A 23,464-nucleotide genomic window follows, 5' to 3' on the forward strand; every position below is an offset into this window, starting at 1 on the left:
GCCAAAAAATGTGTCTCTCTCCCTTATCATCCTGTTGTCTTTCCTCTTCCATCTATCTCTAGTTCCCTTTAGTCTTCTGAGATCCACACCTGCCATTGCTCACACATTCACACTAGTTCTACGTTATTCCACTTTCTCATCAACTCCCTACACACTAGGGGCAATAGACACAGGGCCAATGAACCTACAAACCTGCAGGTTTTTGGGATGTGGGAGGAAACCCGAGCACCGAAGAGGAAACCCACGCGGTCACAGGGAGAACAGGCAAACTCCACACACAGACAGCACAGGAGGTCAGGACTGAACACGATGCTCTGGTACTGCGAGGCAGCGGCTCTACCAGCTTTAACTCTCTATGAACACATCATGCATGCATTTATTCCCTAAACATGTGGGTGCCATGACATCATGTTACTCTTGTTCCTTTCAAATATTTTGCTTACATTTTTGTACAACTAGTTAAATTAATAAATTGATAGTCTTTTAATCATATTAAAACTGAGGTGAGAAGGAACTTTTTCACCCAGAGAGTTGTTTAAAACTGAGGCGAGAAGGAACTTTTTCACCCAGAGAGTTGTGAATTTGTGGAATTCTCTGCCAGAGGGCAGTGGAGGCCAAATCATTGGATGGATTTAAGAGAGAATTAGATAGAGCTCTAGGGGCTAATGGAATCGTGGGATATGGGGAGAAGGCAGACACGGGTTGCTGATTGTGGATGATCAGCCATGATCACAATGAATGGCGGTGCTGGCTCGAAGGGCCGAATGGATTCCTCCTGCACCTATTTTCTATGTTTCTAAAACGGTTTACAGCATACAAAAAACCTTGTATGGTGTAAACCTTTTGTTTGGTCCCCTTTTCTTACAAATATTAACACAAAAAAGTCAACACATACAGATAAAAGCCTTCAATCACTGGATGGATTTAAGAGAGAGTTAGATAGAGCTCTAGGGGCTAATGGAATCAAGGGATATGGGGAGAAGGCAGGCACGGGTTACTGATTGTGGATGATCAGCCATGATCACAATGAATGGCGGTGCTGGCTCGAAGGGCCGAATGGCCTCCTCCTGCACCTATTTTCTATGTTTCTAAAAGGTTAGAAAAGGGGGATCTGCGCCGCAGATTGCGAAGGGGGATCCAGTAGGGGGCCACCGAGGACAAAGGGAGAACCCAGTGGGGGGCCGCTAAGAACAAAAGGGGGACCTGGCGGGGGCCCACCTGCTGCTTGGGGCAGTGGCAGTCCTGGGTTGCCTCTGTGTGTTGATAAGACTGTTCGATTAACTTATTGGAACTATGTCGGCCTCAGAAACGTGGCAACTCTGAGTACAGTCAACAAATCCTTTACTGGGTTGTATGCAAAAACAAAGATTCTCACTGTACTCGGTACGTGTGACAATAAAGTATCATTGTATCATTGAAAGCTAGTCCTTGTTAAATTAAGTTAAATTTTCTATAAATTTAAAATATATATATTTTCTATAAATAATTTCACTGATGTGTGGGATGATTCAAGAATAAGATACATGGACTCAATGGGCCAAATTGTGTGCCATGTGCTATGATCTAAATGTTTACAATGCCAGTCCCATTAGAATTACCTCAACGGATTAAAATTGGGGGAATGGGATGGTGACATTGATCTCATCCAGACCTTACTGGATAATGAAAGGTCTGGATAGAATGAATGTGGAAAGGATGTTTCCAGTAATGAGAGTCTTGGACCAGAGGGCACAGTCTCAGAAAACCTTTAGAATAGAGATGAGGAGGAATTTCTTCAGTCAGAGAGTAGTGAATCTGTGGAATGCATTGCCACAGACAGCTGAGAAGCCCAAGACATTGGGTATTTTTAAAGCGGAGATTGAAAGATTCTTGATTAGTAAGGGCGTCTGAGGTTACGGGGAGAAGGCAGGAAAATAGGGTTGAGAGGGAAAGATAGATCAGCTGTGATGGAATTGTGGACTCGTCTCAATGGACCGAATAGCCCAATTCTGTTCTTATATCCGAAGGTCTTAGGGACATATTCGGACTGATGTGAAAACGGATGGGAAGAACACAAGTTACACTCCTTGACATCCAGTTATTGTGGCACCTTCTGAAATTGCTATTCCTGAGAGATCAACCAGTGGAAGTAGCAATCACATTCCTAAGAATAGCACAGTAAAGCACCACCAAAGCTATTTTTTTAGGATGTGATTAACATCCACTCCAATCTACAACGGACATGTGGCATGTTTTGAGGTCATCAACTGGTAAAGATTTAGTTCTTGACATACTGGAAGGGAATGATTGCAAATATTTTAAGACTTCAGTCTAAATTGTTTAGCAAAATACAAAATCTTTTCGTTCACCTTATCTTTCTATCACGAGGGTGACCAAAATAAAGTATTTCAATAAAGAATGGTATCATTTTCTAAATATTTAAATTGCATATAACAAAATCTCATGACAAAGGCAGCAAAGTAGCCTTAATCAATAGTTTTGAAATAATAAAATATAGATTACTCAGCATGAGTCATGAAGAAAGTTAAAACAAGTTTTAATAAATCCTGTATATCAGCCCAATATTCACAAAAATTGTTCCAGAACTTTAGTTCTTTCAGTTTTGTTTTAATAACTAAATTCATACGTCACCATCCATGTCCCACTTCTAAGAAGTACCCAACCCCACTTATTTTTTGATTGACACAAAAGCTGGAGTAACTCAGTGGGTCAGGCAGCATCTCTGGGAAAGGTTTATTTAAAAGTTTGAAAATCTATATTCAAAAATGTTTCAAATATATTTACAAGCACAAAAATCTTGCTCAGTTAGTTATGTTAACCCCGGTCTTATTTGCAGGATAGCAAGGATGACATTTTATTTGTTACCACTTTAACAAAACAGTGAAAGAGTAAAGAAAAGGACTAAACTGTCCAATATTTCCACAATGTAATATCAACATAGTCATTACCTAATATATTCTCCACAGATTTACAGTCCTGTTATGCTGCTGCAAGAACCTCATTGTTCTGTTTTCAGTACATGACGATTAAAACCATGTTTCAGCTTACCCATTGATGTGATAGCCTGGCCGAGTTCAAGAGGTTCTACAGTCCCACTTCTGTCCTGATCATACATCATGAAGTTCTGTTTCCATCCATTAAGTGCTGCCCATAGTTCTTTAAATTCATTAAAGCCCATTTTCCCAGTCATATCTCTCTGAAATGCTCGAGTTAAGAATTTTGTAGGTTGTTGATAAAAATAAACATTTAGCTGAGATGTAACACAAGTACTTCAAAAATAATTTACAGTATTTCAATGCATTTGCAGTATTACAGAACAGAACACAGGAACAGGCCCTTTGCCCACAATGTCTGTCATACATGATGCCAAAACCAACTCTTACAGTGCCCTCCATAATGTTTGGCACAAAGACCCATCATTTATTTATTTGCCTCTGTACTCCACAATTTGAGATTTGTAATAGAAAAAAAAATATTACATGTGGTTAAAGTGCGTATTGTCAGATTTTAAAAAAGGCCATTTTAATACATTTTGGTTTCACCATGTAGAAATTACAACACTGTTTATACATAGTCCCCCATTTCAGGGTACCATGTTTGGGCCACAGCAATGTCATGTAAATGAAAGTAGTCATGTTTAGTATTTTGTTGCATATCCTTTGCATGTAATGACTGCTTTGAAGTTTGTGATTCATGGATATCACCAGTTGCTGGGCGTCTTCTCTGGTGATTGAGCATGCCTTTTATCAGATCTGCCTGGTCTGTATTGCAGCCATCTTTAGCTTATGCTTGTTTTGGGGCTACTCCCAATCAGTTTTCTCTTCAGCATATAAAAGGCATGCGCAATTGGGTTCAGATTGGGTGATTGATTTGGCCACTCAAGAATTGACCATTTTTTAGCTTTAAAAAACTCCTTTGTTGCTTTAGCAATATGTTTGGGATCATTGTCTTGCTGAAGAATGAACCACCAGCCAATGAGTTTTGAGGCATTTGTTTGAAATTGAGCATAGGATGTGTCTATACACGTCAGATTTCATTATGCTATTACCATCAGCAGTTGTATCATCAATGAAGATAAGCGAGCCATTACTTTCAGCAGCCATACATGCCCAGGCCATAACACCCCCATCGCCGTGTTTCACAGATGAGGTGGTGTGCTTTGGATCTTCGGCAGTTTCTTCTCCCCTCCATACTTTGCTCTTGCCATCACTCTGATATTTTAATCTTCGTCTCATCTGCCCATAAGACCTTTTTCCAGAACTGTGATTGCTCTTTTAAGTACTTCTTGGCAAACTGTAACACTTCTTAAATTCTTCTGCAAACAGTGGTCATTGACAAATCCACACCTGACTCCTGAAGAATGTTTCTGATCTGTCGGATAGATGTTTGGGGATTTTTCTTTATTATAGAGCTGTGGAGGTCTTCCTTGGCCTGCCAGTCCCTTTGCGATTAGTAAGCTCACCAGTGCTCTCTTTCTTCTTAATGATGTTCCAAACAGTTGATTTTGGAAAGACTAAGGTTTCGCTGATGTCGCTAACAGTTTCATTCTTGTTTCTCAGTCTCATAATGGCTTCTTTGACATTCATTGGCACAACTTTGGTCCTCATGTTGATAAACAATAAGTTTCCAAAGGTGATGGAAAGACTGGAGGAAAGATTAGGTGCTGAGAGCTCTCTTATACCTGCATTAAGGAGGCATTTAAACACACCTGAGCAATTACAAACACCTTTGAAGCCATGTGTCCCAAACATTATTGTGATGTTTGATGGACTGTGTGAGGTGGGAGGACCCGTTGCTCCTCCCGTGCAGCAGGTGGCACTGCACAGGAAAAAGGGAGATGTTTTGTACATAGTTATCTTGGCTGTACACAGTGCGGAGTGTGCCGTCAGATTGTGGGGTGGCAGCCATTTTAGTTGTCTTGCTGCCAGCATTGAGTTACTGTAATAAAGACTTCAGTTGTACCTTGAAGACTCGCAAAGTTTCATACAGGCATAGAACAAGAACACGCCATCGACAAGGAACTCTGCCGTCAGTCTGCAAAGGAGCACTTGTGTAATACGGCCGCGGAAACATCAGCAGTAACACCAGCAAGCAAGCAGCGACTGCCTCTGGAAGCGGGTATGGCTTCAGGAGATCTATACGAGGTGGAGAAGATTGTCGACAAAAGGAAAAATAACAAGGGGAAGTGGGAGTATCTGATATGATGGAAAGGCTATGGAAGTAATGAAGACACTTGGGAACCAGAGCATCACCTTCTTCACTGTGAAGAATTTATTGATGAGTTCAATGGACTCAATGCTTCCAAAGAAAAGCAAACTAAAGGGGGTGGATTACGAAAGAAACGGACTAATAATACTCTTCAGAAGCAAAAGCGGGGTTCAATGGCTAGAGATAGGAAGCATGCTCTGGGGGATAACAAGAAAATCGTAGCTACGAAAACCGTGCATTACAGAACCAAGCAGTCGGACACCCCAGTGCCGAATTGTGTGGACACTGGAGTGCCTGATTTGCCTCTCACCTGGCTTGACGAAGTTCCACCAGACGAACTCCCCGCCGATCTGCCTGTGGTTCCTTCGTCGATCGACACGTTGCAATCGTGGTACTCCCCCAAGGCGACTCAGTCAGGAATAGAGACGTTCAAACTGGAATGGGGGACTGTGATGTTTGATGGACTGTGTGGGGTGGGAGGACCCGTTTTTCCTCCCGTGCAGCAGGTGGTGCTGCACAGGACAAAGGGAGATGTTTTGTACATAGTTATCTTGGCTGTACACAATGTGGAGTGTGCAGTCAGATTGTGGGGTGGCAGCTATTTTAGTTGTCTTGCTGCAAGCATTGAGTTACTGTAATAAAGACTTCTGTTGCACCTTGAAGACTTGCAAAGTTTCATACAGGCATAGAACACAAAAATTATGGTGCCCTGAAATGGGGGGACTATGTATAAACACAGCTGTAATTTCTACATGGTGAAACCATAATGTATAAAAATACCCTTTAATAAAATCTGACAATGTGCACTTTAAACTCATGTGATTTTTTTCTATTACAAATCTCAAATTGTGGAGTACAGAGGCAAATAAACAAATGATGGGTCTTTGTCCCAAACACTATGGAGGGCACTATATTTGCCTGCACATAATCCACATCCCTCCATTTCCTGCATATCCATGTGCCTATCCAAAAGTCTTAAATGTCACTATCATATCTGCTTCCACCACTACCCCCAACAGTGCATTCCAGGCACTCACCACACAAAATCTTTCCCCACATATCTCCTTTGATGTGCCCTCTATTTTTTGAAATTTCCATCCTGGGAAATAGGTTTTGACTGCCTGAACTATCTACGCCTCTCATAATTTTACACTTTTATCAGATCTCCAGCATTCCAGGGTCCCTATGGCATTCCAAGGGAAAACAATCCAAGTCTGTCTAACCTCCCTGTTGCTAATAGCCCCTACTTCAGGCATCATCCTGGTAACCCTCCTATCTGCACCTTTTCTAAAGCCTCCCCACCAGACCAGAACTACATGCAATCCTCCAAATGTGGCCTACCTAAATAACTATAAATCTGCATCATGGCTTCCTGACTCCTATACTCAATGCCCTGACCATTAATATCCCAAAGTGCAATTAACCAAAGTGCATCAAAATAAGCAAAACTGCATTTTTTTAAAACAGTGAACATAAAAATTTATGAATTTGAGTGCTGAAAATATGATCCTAAAGTAAATTTAATGATCAGCAGGTGATCGATGGTCGGCTTGGACTCTGTGGGTCAAAGGGCTTGTTTCCACGCTATATCTCTAAACAGCGGTTTCAATCTCATTTTTGATTTAGAGCACCTAGTTTCACAAATTTAATCTTTGTTTTAATCAGAAAAAGCTAAAAACTGGACAGAGGACTGTACGTGCCTAATAGTGACTACGTGTGGTACCAATACGTTGAAAAGCTAAGGATACATCCAACATGGCTATCATGATTCTGCAGGTCTCCAAACTAAAAGCTGTAAAGCAAACACATAAATTAATGCTAAATAATACATGAATTATAAGATCATATGTCTACAATTAATTGAAAAATCCAAGCATGAAAGATATTTCAAATAAATGTTAATTCTTTTCAATTAAATGACAAGCCATTTCTGTAATAATTTTAAAAACGTTAAGATACTCCCCTGCAAACATCCTCATTCCACATTAAAAGAAAAATAACTTGTATTAGCACAGTGCCTTTCACAACTGCAGGACTACACCCCTCCAAGTTCCTCCTTGTTAATTCTTTTACTTCCTGAATCATTCTTCACTGATGACGATCCGTTTCCTTCACACTACATTAAAGTATCATGGTAATCAGGATGCCACCAGGACTAAAAGCAGGTGTGCAAAATCTTAGCCGAGCTCAAGTCTTGAAATTCCCAGAAGAATCACAGACAATGCAATCAGCCTGAACTGGCAAGCCTTCCAAACTCTCACTACTAAAATTATAAAGTGTCATGGCTCTATTATCATGGGGGGAAGCAAATTTGATTCAACTCCAACAATAAATACTTTCACCTACTCTTCTCTCTGTCTCCCCTACAAGTTAATTTAGTTTATCCAGTTCAAAATAGAACAAAGAAAGCAGAAGGAAAAAGGTTTTAAAACAATGCTGATTTTTTTGACATTTGAAAGCAAGTACAAATGTAGTTTAGACACAAAATGCTAGAGGAACTCAGCAAGTCAGGCAGCATCGCTTGGAGAAAAGGAATAGGCAACGTGTTGTCAGAGATGCTGTCTGACCTGCTGATTTACTCCAGTATTTTGTGTCTATCTTTGGTGTAAACCAGCATCTGCAGTTCCATACCAACACACATATAGCTTAGTTCATGTTTTATTTCTTCACAATATTGCTAAATAAAACATTGGAGCAGTGGCCGTGCTCATTACCAGCTCCAAGGACCATACATTCAAAGTGTTCAAGTGTACAATTAAAGCTGTGCGCTGCACAAACAGGAAAATTTCTTACGTTTGTAGGTGCCGTGTATCCCCGACTGAGTTAAGCATCGCTGCAATTCCTCAGCATCCACCTCACCATCCTGCAAAATAAATGTGCTTAGAGTCCTTTATAAATTAAAAGGTAGATATCTTAATGTTGGAAACACAAATATCCAATTTTAGGTTTTATCTAAATATCTATGATAGAGCATAAAGTAATGTGTTTAGTATACCAGGTTAAGGAGAGCAGGACAAAAGCAGGATACAAGGATATGAAAAAAACAATGGGCAGGAAACAAACCCCAGACTATATCAACAGTTTAAAAAGCTGCTATACTGGAATTGATGAGGAAAACAAAACAGAATCTACTTGTAAAGTAAGCTAAATCGCCTTCCTTCTCTGTCCATCTTGTGAGTTTCAAAGGCTAACTATTGCTGAGGCATTGAAAATCTATGCAACAATTTGGGTGGGACTTCAAATAAAATTCTAACAATGTAATGACTAGTGCATTTAGTTAGCATCTTTCAGGAACAACCTTCATTTAGATAGTGTCTTTAACAATGCCCCAGGGTACTGATTTTCATTTGAAGTACTATAAAGGATATTAAAAACATACATAGAAAATAGGTGCAGAAGTAGGCCATTTGGCCCTTTTGAGCCAGCACCGACCGCCTTTCAATATGATCATCGCTGATCATCCAAAATCAGTACCCCGAACCTGTTTTTTCCCCATATCCCTTGATTCTGTTAGCCCTAAGAGTTAAATCTAACTCTCTCTTGAAAACATTCAGTGAATTGGCCTCCACTGCCTTCTGTGGCAGAGAATTCCACAGATTCACAACTCTGAGTGAAAAAGTTTTTCCTCATCTCAGTCCTAAATGGCTTACCCCTTATTCTTAAACTGTGACCCCTGGTTCTGGACTTCCCCAACATGGGGAACATGTTTCTTGCACCTAGCGTGTCCAATTCCTTAATAATCTTATATATTTCAATAAGATCCCCTCTCATCCTTCTAAATTCCAGTGAATATAAGCCCCGTCGACCCATTCTTTCACATGTCAGTCCTGCCATCCCGGGAATTAACCTGGAGAACCTACGCTGCATTCCCTCAATAGCAAGAATGTCCTTCCTCAAATTAAGAGACCAAAACTGCACACAATATTCCAGGTGTGGTCTCACTAGGGCCCTGTACAACGGCAGAAGGACCTCTTTGCTCAACTCCTCTTGTTATGAAGACCAACATGCCATTACCTTTCTTCGCTGCCTGCTGTATCTGCATGGTTGCTTTCAGTGACTGATGAACTAGGACGCCCAGATCTCGTTGTACTTCCCCTTTTCCTAACTTGACACCTTTCAGATAAACTGCCTTCCTGTTCTTGCCACCAAAGTGGATAACCTCACATTTACCCACATTAAACTGCATCTGCCAGGTATCTGCCCACTCACCCAACCTGTCCAAGTCACCCTGCATCCTCAGAGGATCCTCCTCATAGTTCACACTGCCACCCAGCTTTGTGTCATCTGCAGATTTGCTAATGTTATTTTTAATCCCTTCATCTAAGTCATTAATGTATATTGTAAATAGCTGCGGTCCCAGCACCGAGCCTTGCGGTACCCCACTAAGTCACTGTTTGTCATTCTGAAAGGGACCCGCTAATCCCTACTCTTTGTTTCCTGTCTGCCAACCAATTTTCTATCCATGTTAGTACCCTACCCCCAATACCTAGTGGGCAAAATGCTCAAATTTGCCCACTAATCTCCTGTGTGGGACCTTATCAAAGGCTTTCTGAAAGTACACTACATCCACTAGGTACACTACATCCACTGGCTCTCTCTTGTCCATTTTCCTAGTTACACCCTCAAAAAAATTCCAGAAGATTAGTCAAGCAAGATTTCCCCTTCGTAAACTGCTATCCAAATGTGCCACTATTTCAATAGACAATAGGTGCAGGAGTAGAACATTCAGCCCTTCGAGCCAACACCACCATTCAATGCAATCATGGCTGATCATTCTCAATCAGTACCCCGTTCCTGCCTTTTCCCCATACCCCTACTCTGCTATCTTTAAAAGCTCTATCTAGCTCTCTCTTGAAAGCATCCAGAGAATTGGCCTCCACTGCCTTCTGAGGCAGAGAATTCTACAGATTTACAACTCTCTGACTGAAAAAGTTTTTCCTCGTCGCCATTCTAAATGGCCTACCCCTTATTCTTAAACTGTGGCCCCTGGTTCTGGACTCCCCCAACATTGGGCACATGTTTCCTGCCTCTAACGTGTCCAACCCTTAATAATCTTATATGTTTCAATAAGATCCCCTCTCATCCTTCTAAATTCCAGTGTATACAAGCACACCCTCAATTTAATCTTTTATAATTGACTTCAGCATCTTCCCAACCACCGATGTCAGGCTAACCAGTCTATAATTCCCTGTTTCCTCTCTCCCTCCTTTCTTACAAAGTAGGATAACATTAGCTACCCTCCAATCCACAGGAAATGATCCTGAATCTATAGAACATTGGAAAATGATCACCAATGCGTCCACAATTTCTAGAGCCACTTCCTTAAGTACTCTGGGATGCAGACCACCAGGCCCTGGGGATTTATCAGCCTTTAGTCCCATCTGTCTACCCAACACCATTTCCTGCCCAATGTGAATCTCCTTTAGTTCCCCCGTCATCCTAGGTCCTCTGGCCACTAGTACGTCTGGGAGATTGTTTGTGTCTTCCTTAGTGAAGACAGATTGAAAGTACCTGCTCAACTCGTCTGCCATTTCCCTGTTCCCCACAATAAATTCACCTGTTTGTCTTCAAGAGACCCACATTTGGCTTAACTATTTTTTTCCTCTTCACATACCCAAAGAAGCTTTTACTATCCTCCTTTATATTCTTGGCTAGCTTACCTTCGTACCTCATCTTTTCTCCCCGTATTGCCTTTTAAGTTATCTTCTGTTGCTCTTTAAAAGTTTCCCAATCCTCTGGCTTCCCGCTCATCTTTGCTATGTTTTACTTCTTTTATTTTATTTTTATACTGTCCTTGACTTCCCTTGTCAGCCACGGTCACCTCTTACATGCCATTAGCTTTTTTCACTGCCTGCAGTTCCTGCATGCTTGCTTTCAGTGACTGACGTGCAAGGACATCCAGGTCTTGTTGCACCTCCCCTTTTCCTAATCTGACACCATTCAGATAATAATCTGCCTTCATGTTCTTGCCACCAAAGTGGATAACCTCACATTTATCCACATTATACTGCATCTGCCATGCATCTGCCCACTCACCCAACTTATCCAAATCACCCAACAGCCTCATAGCATAAGAAAATAACTGCAGATGCTGGTACAAATCCATTTATTCACAAAATGCTGGAGTAACTCAGCAGGTTCTCGAAGAAGGGTCTCGACCCGAAACGTCACCCATTCCTTCTCTCCCGAGATGCTGCCTGACCTGCTGAGTTACTCCAGCATTTTGTGAATAAGCCTCATAGCATCCTCCTCTCAGCTCACTCTGCCACCGAGGTTTGTGTCATCCGCAAACTGGAGGTGTTTTTATGTCATCCACAAACTTGGAGATGTTTTTGTGTCATCCGCAAACTTGGAGATGTTATATGCTAGGACATATGGCCAAATGTCTGACTAAAGAGGTATGATACATAGCAAAATACAAAGTGCTGGAGCACTTCAGCAAGTCAGACAGCATCTGTGGAGGGAATGGATAGGCTGAAGATGGGCCTTAACCCAAAACATCGCCTATCCATTCCCTACACAGATACTGCCTGAGCCACTAAGTTACTCCAGCATGGTTTTGCTCAGGATTCCAGCCTCTGCAGTTCCTTGTGTCTTCATATTAAGTAATTAAGTATTAAGTTACTGGTATTAAGTAACAGAAGAAAGAAAAAACAGCAAGCAGAAGAGAGGCAGGAGGAGGTAGAGCTAAAGTAGAATTTATTGTAACAAATTCAACTCCCCATAGTACAATCGAAAGAGCTAGAAATTCAAACCTAATGTACTAATATGCCACTAGTTAAGAAAATATCACAGCATGAGTTACACATGGAGTTCCCAGTAATGAGAACATTTATTAATGATATAAATAACAAGTTGGTGCTTTAGACAGAAAAGAACCGGAGATAGAAAATACATACTCATTTAACAACAGGTTTTAAAGTTTGTTTACTTTGCAGTGAACTTCTTCTGTGGACATTTTTGCACCACTTCCAAAAATATGGTGTGAATTTCAGGCCATTATAAGAGTTAATCAAAAAAAATGTACATGGGGGTTGTAAAATTGAATAATTCTGCTGATTTTGCAACCATGTTTCAGCCTCAAGAACACTACGTCAGATAAACGTAGGCTCAATGGAGAGAAAAGGCAAAAACATAATGTTGCTGTTTTAAACTAAAAAGCAGTCCTTTGACACAGATATGAACTTCTTTGAGGTTTCCAACTTTAACAATGCCCCATAAAGTAGCATTAGATTACTAATAATGAGCATCAAAACTGTTTTTCCCCCAAAAGTGCAGAATTAAAACTTCCCAAAGTGCAAAAACAAGTTTACTTTAGTTTAGTTTATTACTGTCATGTGAACCAAGGTATAGTGAAAAGCTATACATGATTACAATCAAGCTGTCCACAGTGTACAGATAAAGGATAAATGGTACATTTAGTGCAAGATAAAGTTTGATTAAAGATAATTCAAAGGTCTTCAATAAGGAAGATGGCAGGCCAGGAGCACACTCCAGCTGGAGAGAGGACCATCCAGTTGCCTGATAACAGCTGGGAAGAAATTGTCCCTGAATTTGGAGGTGTGCGCGTTTTCAAACTTCTGTACCGTATGCCTGAGAGCAGAGGTGAGAAGAGGGAATGGCTGAGAATGGTCCTTGATTATGCTGGAGGCCTTGCCAAGGCATCATGAAGTGTAGATGGAGTCAATGGAAGGGAGGTTGATTTGCATGATGGCTTGGGCTGCTCTACAGCCACAACTCTCTTGTACAAGTAGTTGTACTATAATGCACTCCCCCCCCCAATGTGAATGAGATGTAACACAATTGATGAAAAAGTGAACACTCTTTATATTACGCAGGCCTAATTAGTCACATGTCCTCCAAAATCTCCTTAACGACAAGACAACAAAAAACTCTTTTGTTCAGTAACCTTCATAACCAATTTCTTACAGGAACAGTGTAGCAAATTGCTCGTTTAAACAATATCTTGGGGCCGTTTCCGCACTGTATCTCCAAACAAAACTAACAATCTAGCACAGATTTCATTTACTTGGATTTTAAAAAAGACCGTTAGTTTTGAAAATCCTGTTGGGAAAAATAACTTATTACGAGTCTGAAACTCTCTAGTTCCTCACCCCCTTCCTATCATTGACACAATTCTAGTACTATAATAAGATTCTCTATAACATGGGTTAGACAATAGGTGCAGGAGTAGGCCATTCGGCCCATCGAGCCAGCACCGCCATTCAATGTGATCATGGCTGATCATTCTTAGGAAATTGTCAGGAAATTATATTATAACAGAACAACTTGTAATTTAATCAATAATGAATTGCTCAATTAACAGCGCCGAGAAACTTGTTGAATCAAACCATAACAATTAAATATTTAATAAAATGTAGCTGGTTTCAGGCAATTTTAACCAACATTCAATTCCCACCAGGAAACCACAGCACAGAGTACTTACTTGTCCAGCGATTGCAGTGAAGTAACTCCACATTGGGTCAACTGAAGCAGCAGGATAGCCAGAGTATGCAGAGTAAGTCTGATATGCGCCTGGAGCGGCATGCATCGGCCCACCAGGCCCTGCCATACCAGTCATATGTCCACTAAAACCTCCATACTGACAAGACAGAACACAATCACTTTTAATAGACACAAGGTGGCATTTGTTTCAAAAATAAGCTCAATATTGTCAAGTGACATTCATGAACCTGCATATTATAGGAAGTGTAACAAATTGCTTGTTTAAACAATCTAAACTAGTAGGTTTGCTCTTTACTTATCAAATAAAAGCACTTCACTGCTGCATTAGGGACTTCTGATGTCATCATCATCATTGGGACTGAAATTCAAGTTACCCAGAAATTACGAGCACAAAGTTCTAAAAGACGGATCCTATTTGACCAATCGTAGAATATTTTGAAGAAATAAAATATTTTTTAAATTTTAAAAATGTATAATCACAGTCTTTAAAATATTTATTTGATGTAGCCTTCAACCGACATACAGCTAGGACAATAAGATGGAATTGAAAAGGTTACATCCACATTGATAGACATAGTCAAGAGGGAATCAAGTAGAAGGGATAATATTTCTGAAGTAGCTACATCCACCAGAATGGTGCACATGGGCCTGATTGACTTTCTTCGGACTACAGCACTGGGAAAGGATACAGAGACATGAAAGGATTTGGGTGCAAGGATTAAGAATTTCAACATTAAGATACATGGGAGAGTTCATTTAGGATAGAAACAGCTGCAGCAGTCGGGTGAGTTTGCAGAGACTTTAGGGTAAAGACAAAAGTTTGGAAATCATTTTGTGAGGTGGTGGGGAGGGGTTGCAGGCAATAAACCAGGAGAGAATGGAAATGTTTAGTTCTGGAAGTTAACAAAAAAGCACGGATGAGGATTTTGCCAACAGATAAAATGATAATTACAGTCGGTAATACACATGCTGAAAAACTGAGCACCCTCCAGATCCTTGGGACCACGTCACATCCTGCCAATCCCACCTCTGTTTTGGCTCTTACGAAGCCACATCTCAAGGTTATCTGTGCTCTTTCAGTTTACTAATAATTGATCATACACAATCTGACGGGAACATTATATAGACAAATTTAAAGACATTCCTTATCCACTGTTCTAGGGACTGCCTCAAAAAATAAATCAACTAATTTAGACAGACATGACTTGTTCCTCAATTCTGAATAAAGAATGCTTGTCAAATTAAACAGTGGGTTCCCTACAATTGATGCTAAAACGGCAGGTCAGTGGTTACCAGCTTTTTTATATCCCCTTTTAAAATAATGGAGTTATATTTGAAAATTTCCAATCCAAGATGAGTCTAAAAAGCTTTGCAAAATTATGACTAATATATCTGCAAGTTCCTTACCTATGTTAAAGCCTGGTGTAGAAACCATCAGATTAAGTTATTGAAAGCTTAAGTCCCAATATTTTCTCCATCACAAATAAATAGACAGATGAATAAATATATAAATAAGTCTATCTATCTATCTATACTACTAAAACGCAGATCTTGTGTGTGTGTGTGTGTGTGTATATATATATATATATATATATATATATATCTGTATGTAAATATACGTTTTTCTGTGATTTTGCCAAAACGCTAAACCATAGCACCACAATTTTTGAGCCACCTTAATCGCCACTCTCGCGACGACTCTTTATAACAAGTTTTATTTAAATTGGTCTTATTTTTTTAAAGTTAGAAACATTTAAAAGTTCAAAAATCTCATTTCTAAACACCTTTTTCCAAGGGCTGCTGTGCGTATGACATCACCATAGGGCACGCACGGACTCTCTCTTCACTCGCACAAACAAGATGGATGCCGTTAGCGGAGCCGCCCACCCACAATCAGGGGCTCCCCTCTCCCCTCAGTTCTCTCCTCTCTCTCCCCTCACTGCTCCCCCACAACCGCCATGAGTAATCCCAGCTCGGCTAGGCCACAGCCGCCGCCGCGCTGCCCGTCTCCAGTAGTCCACTACTGGAGAGTAAGAGTGGGGGGGACGGGGAGGGTGGGAGGGAGAGTGGGACTGGGGAGGGTGGTTGGTGGGAAGAGAGTGGGGGGAAAGGGGGGTGGTGGGGGAGAGTAAGAGTGGGGCTGGGGGAGGAGAATGAGGGGGTGGGAGGAAGAGAGTGGGGGAAAGGAGGATGGTGGCGAAAGGGGGGGTGGGGAGAGCGAGAGTGGCGGTGGGGAGGAGAGAATGGAGGGGGTGGGGAGGAGAGAGTGGGGAAAAGGGGGGGTCGTGGGGAAAGGGTTGAGGGAGGAGAGAATGGCCTCCTCAGTCACACCCTCTCCCTTTCCCAGCCCCCCCCCTCTACGAGGAATGGGCCCAACAGGCCCACTACTCACCATTATCCTGCGCATAATATATAACAACTCTCATTCAAATTGAAGCTACATTTTTAAAGCTTAAAAATCACTTTCTAACCCATTTCCTGAAACTCCCCAGCGTATGAAGTCACAATGCTCCCCCTTCCACTTCATTTGCTCCTCGCTCGCCAAAAGAAGATGGCTGCCAGCAGCGCCGCCGCCTGCCCTCAGTCCTTCCCCCTTCCCTCTTCCCTCCCCTGGCCTCGGCCTCTCACCCGGCCTCAGCAGTTCCCTCCCCCCTCCCAGCCTGTCGTTCCCTCTCCCCTCCGGCCTGGCCTCAGTTGTTCCCTCGCCCGGCCCCGGCGGAGACTCGTACGTCGGTAGTCAGCGTTGAACGCACGGGCACTGCTAAGTGCTTTTCCCAGCCAACGGCTCCACGGAGGGGAGTGGGCGTGGCGATCGAGTGGGTGGAGGGTGGGGAGAGAGTTGGGGTGGGGGAGGAGGGGGAGAGGGGGTCGGGGAGAGTGGGCGCAGGGGGGAGGAGGGGATGGGGGAACAGTGGGGGTGGGGGGGACTGGGGGTGGGGGGGAAGGGGGACAGTGGGGGGCAAGAGAGTGGGGGTGGGGAGGGGAAAGTGGGGGTGGGGGGAGGGAGGGGAAAATGGGGGTGGGGGAGGGAGGGAGGGAGGTGGGGGTCAGGAGAGATGATGGGGGGAATAGGGCTCACTCAGTGACGACACCCTCTCCCCTTCCCTGTCCCCCCGCTACGAGAAATGGGCCCAACGGGTCCACTTGGTCTAGTTTATATTAAATCCACTGAGCTCTCCCATTACTTATTTTAGGTTCCCTTGTCCATGGAATTTTGTCCACTTTCTCCACTGTGAAAACGGATACAAAGTACTCATTTGACAAATCTCCCAACTTTAAAATGATTAAGTCTTCCCTGTATCCTCGTTCAATGGGCCCACAATCCTCCTTATATTACGACAACAAAAAAGGCAAAAATATTTGGCAACTCTGATAACCTTCATGATTTTTAGAAAAACACATTCTTTCTTACACTTCATTACTTTCTTTGTTTCACTGAGCTGTTCAAAGTTCTGTCTGCAAGGTATCATAGTTTCAAAACATTTTTTTTTGTAATCAATCGGATAATTTCTCAGTCTTAGAAATGCCTGCTACATCTTCTGGTGTACAAATTATGTATACCTCCAGTTGAACAATTTTGTACTCGAAACCGTACATAGAGCAAAGATCAATGAAATAAATAAAATAGACAAGCATTGTGAAAATGTTAATTTAAGGAAATTTTAAATCAACATCAAAACGTGTTTTTTGACTGGATTTTGTCGTCAGTGGCCAAGCAATAGTGCCTACCAGGGACCTTGAACAGCTGCCACAAAGATCTGTGGTGCAGGCTTCTCCTTTGCCAAGGTCAGATGCTGACCGGCAGTGGATTTAAAACTGAAAGGGGGGAGGGGGGAAGAGGAGGCACTGGGTGCTTACGAGTCCTCAGAAAGGGAGTGTTGGATGAAATTATCTATGTATTCATCTACTAAGAGAAGAAAACTGCCTTCAGACTCACAAACTTTATTAAACCCCTTAGGAAAATATCCACACACCAGTAAACAGCACAAAGTGCTGGAATAACTCAGCGAGACAGGTAGCATCTCTGTAGGACATAGACCGAGGGTCGGAAGAAGGGTCTTGACCAAACCTTCACCTATCCATGTCCTCCAGAGATGCTGCCAGATGCAGTTACTCCAGCACTTCTCATTTCATCTCATTTCAGCATCTGCATTTTCTCAAGTCTACCCACACACCTGTATGTTTTTGCCTAGGTTAACATTGACAGTATATGGTGACAAATAATCCCATGTCATCTCACCGTGTTAGATTTCCATACTCCTGACAGTTACTGGTTAGTTATATGAAAATCCTTTGCAGACAGCACAGTACACCCTGTCAGTTTCAACGGAAACAAATGTGAATCGTGAAGAACTATAGTTTCTTGATGCCTCTGTAATTATTACGAGTCAGTAACAGGAATTGCCTTAGGGCATCAAAAGTAACAGGTTTCCACTATGTTCCACACACCCACGTTACCATGCCACAGTTATACTGAGCCCAAGAAACTACCTACAAGTTAGCAGTAAAGTCACCTCCCCAAATGCAGACGGTCAGGAAACTACACATGCGAAGGCTCTTAGTGGGAAGGCACGGGCTCTTTGTGGGAAGAAGAACCCACTTAAAAACTCTCTGTCAAAACTTAATTGGGAGATGAAAATCCTCACCTTCCATGCCAGTAGATGGGCAAGAGTTGAGAGATTTACATCTTGAGTGGCACATTATTATCAAATACTCCCTGGCTTTCCAGGTAAATTACTACTATTCTAGTAAGGTTTGTCAGGTAAGATTGATTCCAAAACACAGCATGGAAACTGGCCCTTTGGCCCACTGAGTCCATACCGACATCGATCACCCATTCGCACTAGTTCTGTTATCCCTGTTACTTTTACATCCACTCCATGTACACTAGCAGCAATTTATAGTGGCCACTTAACCTACAAGTCTTTAGGATTTGGGAGGAAACCTACGCAGTCACAGGGAGAACGTACAAGCTCACACAAACAGCGCCTGTGGTCATGACCGAGCCCGGGTCTCTGACGCTGTGAAGCAGCAGCTCTACCAGCTGTGCCACCATGAACATTTTCAAATTATTTAATTATAATTCCCCTTAATGTTTTTACAAATTGTTACGGAATTATGTCACATAAATCTCTGGCTTAGCTCACTCTTAAATAGCAAACTGATAAATAACCCTATGCCATGTCATCCTGTTAATATTGACAGACACGAGTCAGATTTCCATACTCATGTTCTGTCTGTGTGAAGTTTGCACGTTCTCCCTGTGGCTGCGCAAGTTTCTTCCCCATATTGCATTGACATTGCAAACACATGAGGGTTTGTAGGTTAATTGGTCCTCTGTGAATTGCCCCCTGGTGTACAGGGAGTGGAAGCAAGAGTGGGATAGCATAGAACTAGCTTGAACCGGTGATCAATGGCCGGAATGGACTCGGTGAGTCGAAGGGCACATTTCCACGCTGTGTCTTGCAATCAAAACCAAACATTCTGTGTGGATAAACTTCCCCAGTACCCCTTTAAGTATTTCCCTCACTTTAAACCCGTAACCTAATTTTAGACCTCCCTACCCTGGGAAAAAGGTTTGGTCCATGCACCTCATCAGTTTACAAACCAAGGCCAACCCTCAGCCTCCTTTGCTCCAGGGAAAAAACAGTCCCATCCTATCCCATTTCTCCTTACAATTCAAGCACTTAAGTCCCAGCAATAGCCTTTTTTATTAACTTTATTTCCTTAATTGTGTCCATTGCTCTCCTTTGGCAACTAAACTCTGCCTCGTAAGCATTTAAACTGTCTCCGTATCATTAAATTCTCTTCTGAACAACCCCCACTGCTCTATCACAGGTTTAGCCATTAACAAGTTTGCCCTATGTACCGTGTCTAGCTCACATTGTACATGAATGACAATCTAACTCTAATCTAGGACCTTCCGAGTAGTTTTCACTTCTCCAGTTTAAAAGATCTTATGCTTGTAACAATGCAAAATCAAGCTATTTGGCCCATGCCAGCAATTGAGTCTGAAGAAGGGATCCGACTCAAAACGTCACCTATTCCTTTTCTCCAGAGATGCTGACTCACTGTTACACTGGCATTTTATGTCTATCTCCAGAAATTCCCTAGTCCTATTTCCTCTTATCTCATAGCCCAAATATTGTGTTGAGTTAGATTATATTATGGTACTACTGAATTACTATTTGTGCACTGCTGGAAGATTAATTTAATCCTGCTCATTGTCCAATATGAAATCTGCTGTGGTTTGCTTTCAATTCCAAAACACATCACAACAAAAATTACCTACCTTTGTTGACTTGAGCTGATCTACATATTCAAACCTATTATGATGTTCTGAAGTAGGGTGCTTAAATCTCTATCACCAAGTGTAGAAAGTGGGGCTGGGGTAGAATGATACACAAACCCACTGCAATCAAATCACTTATTTTTCTTAATTTTACCCATCGAGGTTCCATTTCTGCTCATTTCTTGCTAGAGCTTCTCAACGCAACTTCATCCCTGAGCTAACACTTATCCTATTGTAGATCATGTTTTGCACATGTTTCATATTCCTTGCTTGATTCAATTCACAATTAGATGCCTCTTTTACCTGGAATGTCTAAAGCTTTATTTCTCATGATTAGTTAACTTTCCTCATTTGTCTTAGACCTATTAATATTACTTTTCCACCATTTTTAACATCCCTGGATATTCTAAATCAATTTAGAAAAATAAGAGTCATGTAGCACGGAAACAGGCCCTTTGGTCAAAATTGTCCATGCCGACCAGTCTTTATTAAGTTAGGCCTACTTACCTATGTTTGGCCCATATCCCTCTAACCTTTCCTATCCATGTGCCTGTGCAGATATCTTTTAAACATCATCAATGTGCCAGCCTCTGTGTGACAAAATTGTCACTCAGGTTTTTTAAATCTTTACCCTCTCACTTTATACCTGTGCCCTCTAGTTCTGGATTCCTCAATTGTGAGGAAAAAGGACTGTGAACATTCACCTTATCTATGTCTCTTGTGATTTTATACATCTATGTATGGTCACCTCTCAGCCTCCCACTCTAGGAAGGACAGGCCCAGCTTATCCATTCTATCTTCTTATAACTCAAAAAATCTTGCAAGCATTTTTACAGACATGTATTTGTAGTACAGGAATCAAAGGGGGCTGATGCAATGTCTGTTTAAACCAAGCTAACGTATGTTCATCTTTATTAAAACACTACTGAACAAGTATTTTCATTTTCTTGGACAGCAGTACTGATAGCAGAGCTGCAACCTGAACATTCTCCCTGTGACCATGTGGGTCTCCTCCAGGGGGTGCCTCCTGCATCACTAAGGTGTGCGTGCATGTCAGTAGGTTAACTTGTTACTGAAAATTAACTGTACTGTGTAGGCAAATTGGGACAAATTATGTGAACGTGGGTAGAATGAGTCACAGGTATGATTAATGGGGGGTGGAAAGAATTGCTGTGAACCAGGACAGACTAGATGGGCCAAAATATCCTCCTATGTCATATAGAAACATAAACCACACCAGGCAAGTTAGCCATTGGCTGCCAAAACTCTTCTCTTCCCACCCCCATTGTTAACTTCCTTCCATACTTCTCTAATATACAATTATTTAGAATCACTTCAATAAGTACTTAAATATGCAACCCATATTCTAAATTCTTCAGGCCAGAAACACCACCTATCCCTATTCTCCAGAGATGCTGCCTGGCTAGCTGAGTTACTCCAGCACTGTGTCTTTTACTCTAGTCTCTTGTGTTCCTACTCCAGATTATATAATCCCACTCACCCCTCTCCCCCATCCACTGACTAGGAACCCAACATCTACAAAATAGCAATAGAACCAGTATGTTTAGAAAAGATACTTGTTCAATCGAATTGAATGAACCTTGAAACCTCTGATGAAGGGTCCCTACCCGAAATGTCAGCTAGCCACTGCTGCCTTACCAAATGAGTCAGTGACTTCGTGTTAGTGACTAGCTGATTTTGTCTTTTTTTGTAAATCAGAATCTGAAGTTCCTTGTTTCTCAAAAGATTATTGTTCAAACAAATTGAATAGATCTGTAATATTATTTGTTCCAAAGAATTGAATGGATCTCCAATATTTGTTTTGAGGAATTGAATGGATATGTAATATTACTTCAAAAGCATTGAATGGATCGGTAATATTACCTTCTAAAGAATTGCATGAATGTTTGTTCTAACACATTGAATAGATCTGTAATAATACTTGTTTAAGGAATTGAAAGGATCTCTAATATTACTTGTTCTAAGGAATTGAATGAATCTCTAATATATTTGTTCTAATCTATTGAATGGATCAGTAATATTTTTTGTAATGAATCTCCAATAATACATGTTCTAACGTATTGAATGGATGTGCAATAATCTTTGTTCTAATGTTACATGCATCTAACGATTCTGTAATATTACTTGTTCTAACGCATTGAATGGATGTGCAACGTTACTTGTTCCAGGAAGCTGCACGCCGTGTAATGGCCACCACTGGAGCTGGGCAATGCCATGAAATAACTCAGCCGCACGCGCCATTTTACTTGGTGTTGGAGGTTTAAGCCCAGCTAAAATGGAGTGCGCTCTCCGCCCGCCGCACCGCACCGCAGCCCAACCCGCAGCGCACTGCCACCGGCACCGCCGCGATCCCCCGCCCGCCGCGCCGCCCAGCCCCAGCCTTGGGGACAATCACTGGGTCCGGCGGCCAGCCCGAGGCTGGGGACCGACCGGGGCCTAGTCCGGGCTGGCGAGACGGACGCTCCCTCCCTCCCTCTTGCCCCGGGCCCCGCTCCCTCAGGCCCAGCCCGGCGAGGCGCTCCCTCCCTCCCTCTTGCCCCGCTCGGCGCTCCCTCGGGCCCAGCCCGGTGCGCCGCTCCCTCTCTCTCTCTCTAGCCCCGGGCCCCGCTCGGCGCGCGCGCTCCTGTGTGCCTGCCGGCCGTGTAGACGGCGGACTCACCCCGCCGTATCCAGGGTACGCCATGGCCGGGTGCGAGTGGCCGGCGCCGAGTGTTCACCGTGCGCCCGCTCCGCGCCGAACCGCGACCGCTCCCATTGGCCAGCCCGGCGCCCGCTCCCATTGGCCAGACCGCCGCCAGGCACCGGCTCCCATTGGCCAGACCGCCGCCTCCCCGTTCCCATTGGCCAGACCGCCGCCCGGCGCCATCTCCCATTGGCCACGCCACGGGCTCCTTCGCGCTCATTGGGTGTTTCGCGCTTGCCACCGACTCGCCATTCGGCCAATCGCCGCCTCCCATGCCCCCATTGGTCCGTTCATTCACACTGCAGCCGCTCCCATTGGTCAAGCGGTAGTGATGGCTGGTGGCCGCGGCCAATAGTAGAGCAGTGCATGAAGACGATGCACTGCGGGGGCATTTGGGACCGTTGTCGTTCCGGCCGCAAGATAGACTCGACCCTAAATACCGTAGTAGGTCATGGGTACATTTCAGCGCCATTTTAGTAAGCAGATATTGTGTGTTAGACTGGGCAGTGTTCACAACTTTCTGCTATTTCTTCGTATATAAAATGTTTGCAAACAATTATTTTTGTTCAACTTCTTGGATAAGTTGACATTTATAACTATTTCTTGAAGAGTTGCTGCTTCGTGATCTTTAAACTTTGGATGTTACATTTTGAATGTTTGCACTAGAGTTCCACTGTATCAGGCCAATTTAATATTTAATGAACTGTTCTTTGCTTTCTCTGTTAATTTTAATCTCACCTCCACAAGTTGTATCTCTTTTTGTTTTATTTTAAAAAGTAATGGAAGTAGAGATT

At 42.6% G+C, this 23,464-nt stretch overlaps 1 protein-coding gene across 1 annotated transcript in view; it reads right to left on the reverse strand.

Moving 5' to 3' along the window:
- LOC144595910 (sorcin-like) overlaps positions 1 to 22,782 on the reverse strand; it is a 30,459-nt gene extending 7,677 nt beyond the window's left edge. The window contains exons 1-5 of the mRNA XM_078403808.1: positions 22,647 to 22,782; positions 13,655 to 13,810; positions 8,002 to 8,071; positions 6,957 to 7,000; positions 3,049 to 3,196 (exon numbers count right to left, since the gene is read on the reverse strand). Of these exons, the coding sequence (XP_078259934.1) occupies positions 3,049 to 3,196; positions 6,957 to 7,000; positions 8,002 to 8,071; positions 13,655 to 13,810; positions 22,647 to 22,670 (442 nt within the window). The 5' untranslated portion in view covers positions 22,671 to 22,782. The remainder of the gene's footprint in view (positions 1 to 3,048; positions 3,197 to 6,956; positions 7,001 to 8,001; positions 8,072 to 13,654; positions 13,811 to 22,646) is intronic.
- Positions 22,783 to 23,464: the final 682 nt, after the last annotated feature.

The sequence above is a fragment of the Rhinoraja longicauda genome, chromosome 8, assembly GCF_053455715.1.
Source record: "Rhinoraja longicauda isolate Sanriku21f chromosome 8, sRhiLon1.1, whole genome shotgun sequence".
In the NCBI taxonomy this organism is placed as follows: domain Eukaryota; kingdom Metazoa; phylum Chordata; class Chondrichthyes; order Rajiformes; family Arhynchobatidae; genus Rhinoraja; species Rhinoraja longicauda.